General features: G+C 40.0%; 1 protein-coding gene across 1 annotated transcript; it reads right to left on the bottom strand.

Moving 5' to 3' along the window:
* Window positions 1-148: 148 nt before the first annotated feature.
* Window positions 149-12,412, bottom strand: LOC135665772 (uncharacterized; the record flags this gene model as incomplete). The annotated part of the gene is made up of 7 exons (XM_065177411.1): window positions 149-426; window positions 1,509-1,632; window positions 1,706-1,754; window positions 2,698-2,763; window positions 3,139-3,504; window positions 10,470-10,628; window positions 12,053-12,412. Coding segments are annotated over 7 exons (1,206 nt in total), but the record flags the coding sequence as incomplete, so codon positions are not given.
* Window positions 12,413-12,539: the final 127 nt, after the last annotated feature.

Consider the following 12,539-nt stretch of genomic DNA (forward strand, 5'->3'; position numbering starts at 1 on the left):
AAAATTCCATAAAATAAAATTATCAGGATAGGATTTCTTACCCTCACATTATTGTGAAGGTTGTTGAAGTTACCATCGCAAATTCTATAAGAAAATTATAGCACCATCCATCCAAGTTTAACATCACCCAACCTTATAAAGAAAAAAGTTAGCACTCTGGATCCAACTTATTGATTCAATCAATGCATGCTAGTTTTTCCAAATTTTCAATTCTGAAATACACGTCCAAAATCTGGGATCGAGCCAACTGCTACTCAAATGACACATCAAAACAATAGTAATATAAATAAAAAAAACAATGTTGTATGTTAATTAGGTATTTACCAAGCTATTTTCATGGTTGATCAAGACGTTGTAAGTGGAATCATGTTCAATGCCTTGAGGATGAAAGCATAGGTGAAAGCATCCTCCTCTAGTTTCTCAAATCTGCATCCAGTTAGTAGTAAAAGCAGTGTTATAGAAGTTATGATAAATTAGAAAACATAGGCACATCAGTTACAAAAATAAATACAGGAAGGCAATCAACTAAGAGGATTACTACTGGAAATAGAATCGAGAACAAAAGATTAGTCTACTGAAGGGACTTGCATCACTTGCCATTGCCTACCCTGAGAGTGCTGTAGACTGATGGAAAGTCAACGATAGTCAAATCCAATTCCACTTTGACTTTCCATCATATGGACAATTTATAATATGAAAGGAAGTCCAGATGACTCATTCCCTTTACACTACTCATGCATCAAGCAACAGACCATTCACACATCAAAACTAAGTACCATGAAGCGAACTATTCCCCTCCCCCCCCCCCCCCCCTCCTCTCTCTCTCTCTCTCTCTCTCTCTCTCTCTCTTTGGGCTGCAAAACTAAGTACCTAATATATAAAATCATTATATATGACAATAATGCCCGACTTCCCAATGGGTGACACAATAATGTAGATGATCATAACCTCATGATTGAACTTGAAGGGATAGAATATGTTTGCCTTTATGAGAACATATTTATCCAAACAGGCCTTAAAAGCTCATTCAATATTATAAGAACCAAATGAATAAACAATATACAGGCTGCAAGGCTCCTCGCTGATAGATATACCTTAATTTATGTAATTCATATAATATTTACTCCTCAATTTTTGGCTTCTCTTATCAGAACCATTCATATTGACTCTCATCCATTTTTTTCCTCATTTTATCTAATCACATCTAGAATTCTTTTTGACAAGTGGAAACTCCAGAACAAAATGATTACACTATATTTCCCTGTCGATCCTGAATAAGAACTGAAGCTTCAAAGAGCTTTGATGGAATTATTAGATGAAATTGTGATCAGGATCACACATGATAACCTCTGATGAATCCAAAAATCTTCCACACTAATTGGCTAATTTTTTAAAAGAGTGAGAGAATGGCAAAAGAAGATACTAAATGTAAAGACTACTCAAGAATAAAAACAGAGAACTAAGGAACAAGTGTGCAGTACTCAAAAATAGCACCACGAAGCAATTACCTTCCAGATTTTGAGAAGTGGCCAGCACCAAGTTCACACTTAAACAGGAGAATATTGTCATCAGTCTTCAGTTCTCTCAACTTGGCAACAAACTTAGCTGGTTCCGAGTACAACACCCGTGGATCTATAACAGTAAACATGCTTAGAGAACATGAAAGGAGGCAAGATAATATAAGCAATCTAGGGTTCCACTTTACCATTCAAACCAGCAGTAACAAGAATGTCAGGATAATGCTGTGCTTTTATCTGCAAATGAACCAAATATAACATTAGCACACTTAAAAACAATAAGAAACAGCAACCAACACAAATTGCATCATTAATACACGTAACAAAATATAGTTCTCTAATAAGAATACATAATAGTAGTCACTAAGCATAGCTGACTTACAATTAAGATGTATATATACTGTTAGTAACATCATAAATGAACAAAGGCCATCATTAGCAGGATGGCAGCTGCAGAGTCAGAAAAAACTTAAGACGCAACAGCTATTGGCTGCTGGCCAGCATATACTGCTGCTTGCCTAGCCAACAGCTATTGAAAGTTCGGCACTTTGTGTTGCGTAGCAGTTGCTGCTCATTATGGTTGCTTGGCCAATAACAGGAGGAACTATGGTTGTGCTTGCATAGTTGTTGGTTACAATCTTGCTTTAATGGTTGCAGTTTCAGTTTTTATCTTTTAATTTCTTTTGGGTTTATAGTTCAATTGGTCTAGTGATCTGCAACATATTTTCTTTCAAAATAGATCTGTTGCATGCTCCATTCATGCGTATTTATTCACTTTTTCTTATCCTACTACCTCAGACATGAATTTTGCCTTTATTTCTCAATCTTGGACTGAAAGGGACAGTGCGCTTCTGGATGGGCACCATGATCATAACTCGTGCATCTATTTTGGGACTGAGTTGCAGCATTTCTATTAATGCTAATATGTCTTCCAAAATATACACTACAATATCTAGTTTTATATATCCAAAATTCACAAAAGGAAAGAGGAGAGAGAAACAAAAGGTGCAGCTATGGTACAATGACAGCATTTGGGCATTGAAAATGGCAAGGAAACAACTCTAAGATAACGTATGTCATGGGACAGCAAACAAAGAGCAAATAGAAAAATGAAAAATGTGATATAATAAACCAAGATATTCTGCGAATAAATGAAACAATTAGGGAAATCAGCACTCACATTATCAACTGGAGAATATGATTTCATATAGAAATAGAATTCCTCCTTCCTTGGATCACCCCATTCCTAAACCAGCACCAAAAATAGTCAAAGTTCAATTGATGGGAACAACCACAGCCCTAAGACTACCATTTAATATCAGGAAGCATGAAACATGTTCATGAGACACCTATTGTAAAAAAGGTTGTATAAGTTTAACAAAATACATACACACTTTGTTCTAGCAACTCCAAAGAAGTAGCTCAATTAAAGAAGAGTTAACTTAAAGAAACAAAAAGAGAAATTATGATTACTTAAGTGAAAAAGCAAGTTTAAAGCATGTCTGGGAGAATAAGAATAGCATTTTATTTGTAAATGCAGCAACTTGCTCACAAGTCAACTTTCTATTTAGCAGCCAAAATAGCAAGACAACAAATAATATTAAAGGTAGAAACAAAGTACCTCCCACTCAGAAGTAGTCAGTGGGATACTTGGATCAAGCATAGTAGTCACAACGTCAACAAATGGAACTCCAGCCACAGCTACCTTGAATAAATCAGGCCGCATGTTCAGGACAGAACCAATCAACAATCCCCCTGCACTCCTCCCATTAATGCAAAGTTTTTCTTTTGAACAATATTTATTTTCTATTAAGTATTCTGCACAAGCAATGAAATCAGTGAAAGTGTTTTTCTTCTTCAGTAACTTCCCATTTTCATACCACAGTCTCCCCATTTCACCACCACCGCGAATGTGAGCTATTGCAAATATAAAGCCCCTGTCTACCAAAGACAACCTTGATGCCTTGAAGCTAGGATCTATGCAGACCTGAGTTCAGAAAACATGCTACAACTCTGAGGAGCCAAAATATGCAATCTCAACAATAACATAGAGGACACAATAAATAAATAAAAATATAGAGAAAAGCATAATGAACAAGTCCAACTTATAGAATCAACAAATTTTTATGTCTGTAAGCTGGCACACATATGGAACCTAGAGATAATGTAATACAAACAACAATTCTATTGAAAAATATATTATACTCACTTATAACCAGGGTCTAAGATTTTAGTCTGATGTCAATACTTATTGACAATCGGACTGGTATGATTCTGGTACAGACTGATGTATCGCCACTTGTTATGTGTTGGTAGTGTTCGGACCAAGAGAATTTGAAGAAGCTATGGAAGAGGAGAAGCAGAGGAGGCATGCAGAGGAGGTGATGGCTCTTATAAGAAGAGATGGTGGTGACAACATAGCAGGCTGCAACTGTGATAAACTAAGGAAGAGGAGGGGAGTGATACATAAAGAGAGAAATTGAGGAGAGAAGTGTGTGGGAGGAAAGAAAAAACAAAAAAAGAACAATAGTTAAAAGTTCTCAAACAGGTCAAAAACAATGATAAGAAGGAAGAGGCGGAGGAGAGGAGAGAGATAAGTGAGAGAGAGAAATAGAGAAAGAGGATCATGGGAGGAAAGCACTAAAAGACAAAAAAAGACAGTTTCCAAAGCTGTCAAAAAATAATAAGACTACCAGATGGTTTGATTTTGGCCAGTAAAGCCCTGTAATATAATCATACTGGGTGATTTCACCTGTTCTGTCACGAACGATCGGCGCGCACTCGCAACAACTTCGTTCAACGAACCGTTCGTCGCTTTTGTTTACATGTACAGATGCTTGGCAGCATGTTTCACATTGGTTTTGTATTCTTTTGTTTGTAAAAATGCAAGCTCAAACAGGTTACAGCACTACAGTGCGGCCGCTCACCGCACCGAGCAAAACAGCCCAAAATGGCTCCGTTTTCGCGTGCCATGGGCTATTTTCTGTAGCCTGCTGATGCACGCGAAACGTCAGCCATCTCAGCACCCTGGAACCACCCGGGTGACACCATGGGGGATAGGGCTTCGGCATAGTGTCGAGCGCTGAACAATCTTCACAAGTTCGCACGTTTTCTTGATGGGAACTTGCCTTTGTGCCCAGCACCTGGTGAGCAGCTATTTGTAGAGTTGCAGCTATTTGTTCAGCCCTCTAAAGTCCTTGTTTTCCTCCTTTCTCTGTTTTCTCTCTTGCACGCAAAGTACTCGTTGAATTGCTTGTAAAGCTTTCCCCTTCGCGAGACGTCGAGACTTCCCCCTTCGAACTAATCAACTTTCTCTTTTACAGGTCCTTCGGGACCTGAGTGAGGTTGCAAATTGGCTGACCTTTACGGACGCATATCGCAAGGGCGCATCAAGACTTAGGCAATCCCAGCTAAGTCCGAGAAGTTGGTGCAAGGGTGCTTCGCAACTTACGCAACGCAAGCTAAGTTTGCGTCTTTGCCGCAAGGGTGCCTCACGACTTAGGCAATTCCAGCTAAATCCGTGACATTGTGGTATCAAAGCGGGCAAAGCATCGTGCAAGCAACGAAGGAACTTCGCAATTTCGCCATGGCAAAGCATCGTGGCAAATCAAGCAAGACGGGGCAAGCCGAACTCTTGCCCCAAGCAGCCGCAAGTGGGTTGCAAGTGCATACTCGCTCTCATGCTATTGGAGCCGCTCAGGAGGAGCGCGACAACGAACATGATGAGCGAGAAGTTGGCTACTCTCCGCGAGCGGAGGAGGCGCAATCCGGAGCGCCAATCGAAAAAAAGAGTCACAAGGAGAGACTCGCAGCGACGGAAACCCGCTTGGATGTTCTTGAAGCGAGCTTGGAGGAACTCTACCATGGCCAACGAAGGCTTCTCGGGGTAGAGAGCTTGCAAGAAGAAGCTAAATCTCGGATCGACAAGGTTGAGGCCCTAGTCGATCGACTGTCAAACGACACCAAAGACTCCATGCAATATCTGCAAGAAGTTATGGAGGAACTCACTTCCAAGGTGACCATGCTCAGAAGGGCACTGAATGCGGGAGGAAGAAACACCCGCGTTGCACCGGCACAAAACTTGATAGCACCCAAGCCGCATTGTTATGGAGGTGCCAGAGATGCTAAAGAGCTCGAGAATTTCCTATTCGACATGGAACAATACTTTCGAGCTACGAGGCCTGATTCTGAAGAAACCAAAGTTTCGATAACAACCATGTATTTGAATGGGGATGCAAAACTTTGGTGGCGAACCCGTTGGGAGGAGATCCAACAAGGTCGATGCCGGATGGACACATAAGAGGACTTAAAGCGAAAGTGATATGACATCACTTTGAGCTATTTTCAAACTCAGAAGAAACTCTCCCCAAAGCAAGCACGATGGTAGGACTTCCTAGCTGAGTTTGATATGACAATGGAGTACAAGCCCGGAAAAGTAAATATCGTGGCCGATGCATTGAGCCGGAAAGTGGAGCGAGTGAATGTCGTACAGTTGGAGTGCAAAGGCCAAGCAAGTCAGTTGCACTCCAACTTCCTTTCCAGGATCAGGGATGGACTATACAATCATCCTCAGGTAGTAACCCTGATGCAACTCATCAAAGAAGGCAAGGCACGACGATTTTGGGTCTAGGAGGGACTCGTTTACACAAAAGGGAATAGAGTTTATGTCCCTCGAGTTGACAATTTAAGGTATGAGCTCTTAAGAGAGTGTCACGATTCCCTTCAGGCTGGACATCCGGGCATTCACAGAACCTTAGCTCTTGTGTAGAGGGCCTTCTACTGGCTAAATATAGGGACTGATGTGGAGGAATATGTTTGAACGTGCCTCACTTGCCAACAAGACAAGGTGGAGCAGCGGAAGCCAGTGGGACTTTTGGAGCCGTTACCCGTACCAGAAAGGTCGTGAGAGAGCATTTCCTTAGACTTCATATCAAGCTTACCGGCAGTAGGGGGACTCGGATCGATACTCGTGGTGGTCGATCGATTTTCAAAGTATGCAACTTTCATTGCTACACCCCTACACTGTTCAGTAGAGGAGGCGACCAAGCTGATGATGAAGAATGTAGTGAAGTATTGAGGAGTCACACACAATATCATCAGTGATCGAGATAAACGGTTCTTGGGACGATTTTGGACTAAGCTATTCAAATTGTTAGGGTCTAAGTTATACTTCTCCACAAGCCTCCACCCCTAGACGAACGGCCAAACCGAAAGGATAAACTCACTCCTGGAGCGATATCTTTGGCACAACATGAGTGCCAACTAACGAGATTGGGTGAAGCCCAATTCTCCTACAACTTACAGCGGAGCTCTGTGTCCAACAAGAGCCCCTTCGAGATCATTACATGACAACAACCGTCAACTCCTCACACCTTGGCTATTGGATATACTGGGAATAGTCCGTCAACATATCACTTTGCAAAAGAATGGCACCGAAATGCAAATATTGCGCGGGCTTACTTGGAGAAGGCGGCCAAAAAGATGAAGTGGGCAGACTTAAGAAGGTGACCACGGGAGTTCAAAGTCGACGATTTGGTGTTGGAAAAGCTCCAACCAGCATCACTCCAATTCTTTAGGAACAAAGTACACAAAGGATTGGTGTGCAAGTATGAAGGGCTCTTCCCACTTATCAGTAGGGTGGGCAACGTCTCCTACAAGTTACAGCTGCCGGCGTGGCTCAAAATTCACAATGTTTTTCACGCCAGCAACTTAAAGGCCTACCACTCAAATCCGCAAGATGCTTCCCGAAGTGTTCCAACTCGGCTACCCCCCACCAGAGCCTCCTACGAGAGCCGAGTTGAAACCATTTTAATGGATTGCAAGATAAAGCTACCCAATGGAGCCGAGCAGACCGAGTAGTTGGTGAAGTGACGAAAGCTTCCCCGAACCGAAGCCAGTTAGGAGCCCGAATACGCCCTTCGCCATGAAGAAGCATTCATCAACAACTATCAACAAGCGTCGATGAGGGGGTCGACAGGTTAAGTGGGGTAGAATGTCACGAACGGTCGGCATGCACCCGCAACAACTTCGTTCAACGAACCGTTCATCGTTTTTGTTTGCATGTACAGATGCTTAGCAGCATGTTTTGCCATGGTTATGTGTTCTTTTGCTTGTAAAAATGCAAGTTCAAACAAGTTGCAGCACTACAGTGCGACCACTAACCGCACCGAGCAAAACATCCTAAAATGGCTCCGTTTTCGTATACCACGAACTGTTTTCTGCAACCTGCTGTTGCGCGCGAAACGTCAGCCATCTCAGCACCTTGGAACCACCCGAGTGGCACCATGGGGGATGGGGCTTCAGTATAGTGTCGAGCGTTGAACAATCTTCACAAGTTTGTACGTTTTCTTGACGGGAACTTACCTTCGCGCACGGCACCCGGTGAGCAGCTGTTTGTGGACTTGTAGTTGTTCGTTCAACCCTCTAAAGTCCTTATTTTCCTCCTTTCTCTGTTTTCTCTCTTGCACGCAAGGTGCTCACTGAATTACTTGTAAAGTTTCCCTCTTTGCGATACGTCGGGACTTGTCTGTCACTCGTTCTTCGAACTAATCAACTTTCTCTTTTACAAGTCCTTTGGGACCTGAGTGAGGTTGCAAATTGGCTGACCTTTGCAGACGCATATCGCAAGGGCGCATCAAGACTTAGGCAATCCCAGCTAAATCCGAAAAGTTGGCGCAAGGCTGCTTCGCGTCTTGGCCGCAAGGGTGTCTCACGACTTAGGCAATTCCAGCTAAGTCCGTGACAGTTCAGCTTGTCAAAACCTAGTCGGACAGATAAATACCAATTAGTATATACTGATCTGACCGATTTCTAAATCCTTGTTTATAACTAAAATAAATAAAATACAGAAAGGTCATGTTATAGTGATGGTCCTTTACACCATATGTAAATTTACATAGATTTCCACTAGAGTGAAGTCCAAAACATTCTAAAGTGTAAGCTAAGAATTAAAACTTTAAAGAATTATCATTGTCAAGGATGATAACAACAAATAGTGCTAAAAGATCGTGTAAGTTACAATTATAAAAGAGATAATTGGCATAACATAGAAAAAATGATATAGTCTTCATATTAGAATTAGCATGAGTATTGCCACCACTACTGTGGATAAAACTACAAACTACATAAGTAAATAATAGATGTAAAAGTTTACAAAAAAAATTATATAAAGCTACCTTAGTAAGTAAAATCACAAAACTATTGAAAAATTCTTTTCTTGAGGAAGGAACAAAAGCCTAAGAAAATTATTGGATTTCACTTCAGATGTTTAACCTATAGTATTGGTAAAAACCACCAAAGATGATTCTATCTAAAAAAAGTTGAAACTTCAAGAAATGAGCCAACGATTTAAAAAGCAATAGGCGCCAATGTCCAAAAACGCCCGAGGTGTTAGGCGCTCGCCCGAGCGAAGCGAGACGCTAAAATATAAAAATATATAATATAATTAATAAATATAATTATTTAATTAAAAATATAATATTAAATTAAGAAAATCTTGTAAAATCACAATATCACATTAACAAAAAGTCTCAAAATTCAAAACAATAACAATAATTTCAAATAAATAAAAATTAACAATATTAAAATCAAAATAATATATTATTATTCTAATAAATAAAACTACCATTACTAGTATACAGTTAGCACTATATTGTTAATATATTGTTAACAGTATACTATCGAAGTGAAAAGAATGTGAGTAAGAGGAAGATCGAGATTGCTGACTGAGAGCAACGGCAACGGGAGCGGGAGCGGCGAGTGATGACAGTGGTAGCGACAGCAATAGCAGCAAGCAGTGGCAATGGCAACGGGAATGGGAGCGATGAGCGACGACAATGGCAATGGCAGCGGTAGTAGTGAGAAGCGGTAATGGGAGCGATAAGCGACGACAGTGACATCGGTAGCAGTAGCAACAAGCAACGACAACGACGAGCGGCGATAGTGGCAGCGGTAGCAGCGAGCAGTGGGAGCGGGAGCGGGAGCGGGAGCGGGAGCGGGATCAATGAGTGACGATAGTGGCAGTGGTAGCAGCGGCAACGGGAGCGGCGAGCAAGGTTAGGGTTGGGAAGTCGTGAGAGGAAGGCTGATATCGGTGCTTTAGTTGGTTCAATTGAACCAACTAAAGCACCGGAGACCGAACCAGACCTAAAACACTGGTTTGGTCGCCTGGTTTAACCCGAATGCTCGCCCGAAGCGCCCGGCACTTGGGCTTGGGCGAGCGCCCTGGCGGGCGCCTCTTTGAAGCGCACCGTCTGGAAATGAAGCAAGGCGCTCAAGCCGGGCCTCACCTCGCCCGAGCACCTAGGCGAGCGCATGAGTGCCTATTGAAATCACTGAAATGAGCTACCACAAAAAAACAGAGAGTTAAAAGAGTATTTAAGTTAATAATGGGAGATTAAAAACAAAGGATTAGGTTCATGCAATTCAGACCAGTTTTTCATTAGGAGTGAATATCAAAGCCAGAGTCTACGGGGTTTAACTTATCTCATAACATTAGTTGCCACTCATAAATTAAGCCATCAGGAGGAGTAGAAGTAATGTGTTTTAAAGGTCATCATTATTCAGAAATAGTTATGAATATTTTTAAAATACTTGTGGATCATACAGCATCTGAAGATCTCAACTATAGAAATGCATATACCAAGATTATGAACCATGGCCTATCAATAGTAGATTTATGATACATCAGCACTCGTACAAAAGCCAACAAAGATATGTAGGTGAGTTGTCATCCAACAGCAGGTGGACTGATCAGATGTCTTAAGCACCTTGCTTAAATAAGTCGCAAGATGTGCATGTCAGCAACTAAACTTTTAACAACTTAGAACAGTAGTATTTATTTTCTACTCATTTTAATAGAGATATTACAACAAGATGGGTCAAGTGTCTGCCTCAGATAAACAGTATGGAAGATTGTCAAACTGTTGCAGACAATAGAAAACCAAAAGTTACCTCATATGAACCATATCCATAAAGAAGCATTGGATCCGATCCATCAAGCTTTACAAGGTCCTTCTTATAGAAAATTGATATAGGCACTTGGGTGCCATCAGAAGCAACTGCCCATTTTCTTTCAGTCACATAACTTGATGGATCGAAACCACCTAATACCTGAAAGGAGTCAAAAAGAAGCTTTTTAGATAATAAAATAATATTGTAACACAAAGTAACATGAGGAAAGAAAGCATGTAGAGATTTGCTTGAGCATGACAACCAGTTTGAAAACAAAAAGCAGACACGCAACATATAAAGGAAAGGTTGATGTACAAGCTCTTGGATTCAAGAACTAGTTAATTAGAAGGTGCCAAAAGATTTAGACAATGATCTACTATCTCAAAGATTAACAAAGAAAATAATCATAGGTTTATATACATATATATATATATATATATATTGATTAACGTGAGAAGCAAGTAGAAAGTTGTGGCTTCATTTGTCTTATCTGCATTTTCCTTTAAGATAATTCCTGTTCTTTTTGCACTGTAACAATTAGCTTGATACCTATAACAACAGAAGAAATGGCCTATTTCTTACCTCCAGAGCCAGAAAATAAATCAAACCCTTGCAACATCAGAATCATTTTTTAGACTTTTCAGTCTAAAACAAAGCTTAATACTACGCCAGCTGGTTACTCTATTATACTATTTAAAACTATATAATAAACCATACCTCCAGTTAATTACAAGCAATTGTCATTTACAAGACATGACACTATTTTGATGATTGATCAATTGAAAGTACAAAATCAATTTGACATGCTAACAAGCAACTACTCATGTCAAAATAATTTCCCCTTACCAAACTATGCATGTTCCTTCAATCTGTACCAGATGTAATAAACATTTGGCATCATTTGTAATTTTTGTTGTTTTATAAAATGTAAACTAGAAACTTAAATTCAGAGGCAAAGTATAGTTCACAATAAAACCAAAAAGCAACTCATTGAATACTTAAAGGTCACCCAGAAACCCTGGATGATGAAATTTCAAAATGCAGCTAAACCAGGTCTGGAGCATTGTGGCGTTCATCAAAATGAGGAGACTAAAAAAACAAGTTTGACAAGACTTCTGTTTGTCTCCAAAAAGAGGCAGTTTTGCCACTTCTAAAAATTTAGAAGTTGAAAATTTATTTCCATTTTCTTTTAAGTATTCAGCCCAGTGGCCATAAAATGGACCAGTAGATCTAATGAGCATTGGTCTCTATTAGAACCATGATGTGCAACAGCCCCTTCTATCATCCAATCTTCAGATGAATTAAGCATGTGGTGACCATACATGTTTGTACTTTGTAAAATCAACAGACAACGAAAGCAATGCAAAAACAATCTTTCTACTTGACAATTTAAAAAGTAGCAAACTATGGGACCTTAGTTACAGCAGATAAGTTTACGCAATATGCACAACTGTTAACAAGTAAGATACAAAGAAAAACTAGTTGTTATTGAAGAAAAAGTTCAATAACTAATTTACAAGCACAATTATGTAAAGTTGCTCACAACCATGATGATCTCAAATCCAACTAAGCTTATACTCTACCGTTTTAATCTTCTTCAAAACAGAAATGCCTGTCTTCATGTCATAGTCATAGACAGAACAAGGAGTTCTCAGAGAGCTATATGAATATCGAACAATGGTGGAAGAAAATTGTGACTCTTCAGGATCCACTGAATATACTGGATCAATAAAATCAACTGTTCTACCATTCTGGAGTCGTCCAATTGGTTCACCAATGGGTGGGAGATTATATACAGTAATACTAGGCAAGCCATTTTCCCGCTCATAAACAACAATATGGTCATTGAAAAGTTGAAAATCCTGTAATTTCACACTGAAAGGAACATAAACTTCATTAACCTCTTCACCTTGACAATCTAAAATACTAGAGGACACTCCAAAATATTATGCAAAAATTTGCATCAAGTATTAAAAGCATATTGCAGAAAAAATAAAAAGTTGCATACAAGATCAAAATGTTGCCAAAAGCAAGTTTCTAGAGATTCCATACGGCAGTAAAACATTATCA

This window comes from Musa acuminata, unplaced genomic scaffold, assembly GCF_036884655.1.
Source record: "Musa acuminata AAA Group cultivar baxijiao unplaced genomic scaffold, Cavendish_Baxijiao_AAA HiC_scaffold_1048, whole genome shotgun sequence".
In the NCBI taxonomy this organism is placed as follows: Eukaryota; Viridiplantae; Streptophyta; class Magnoliopsida; order Zingiberales; family Musaceae; genus Musa; species Musa acuminata.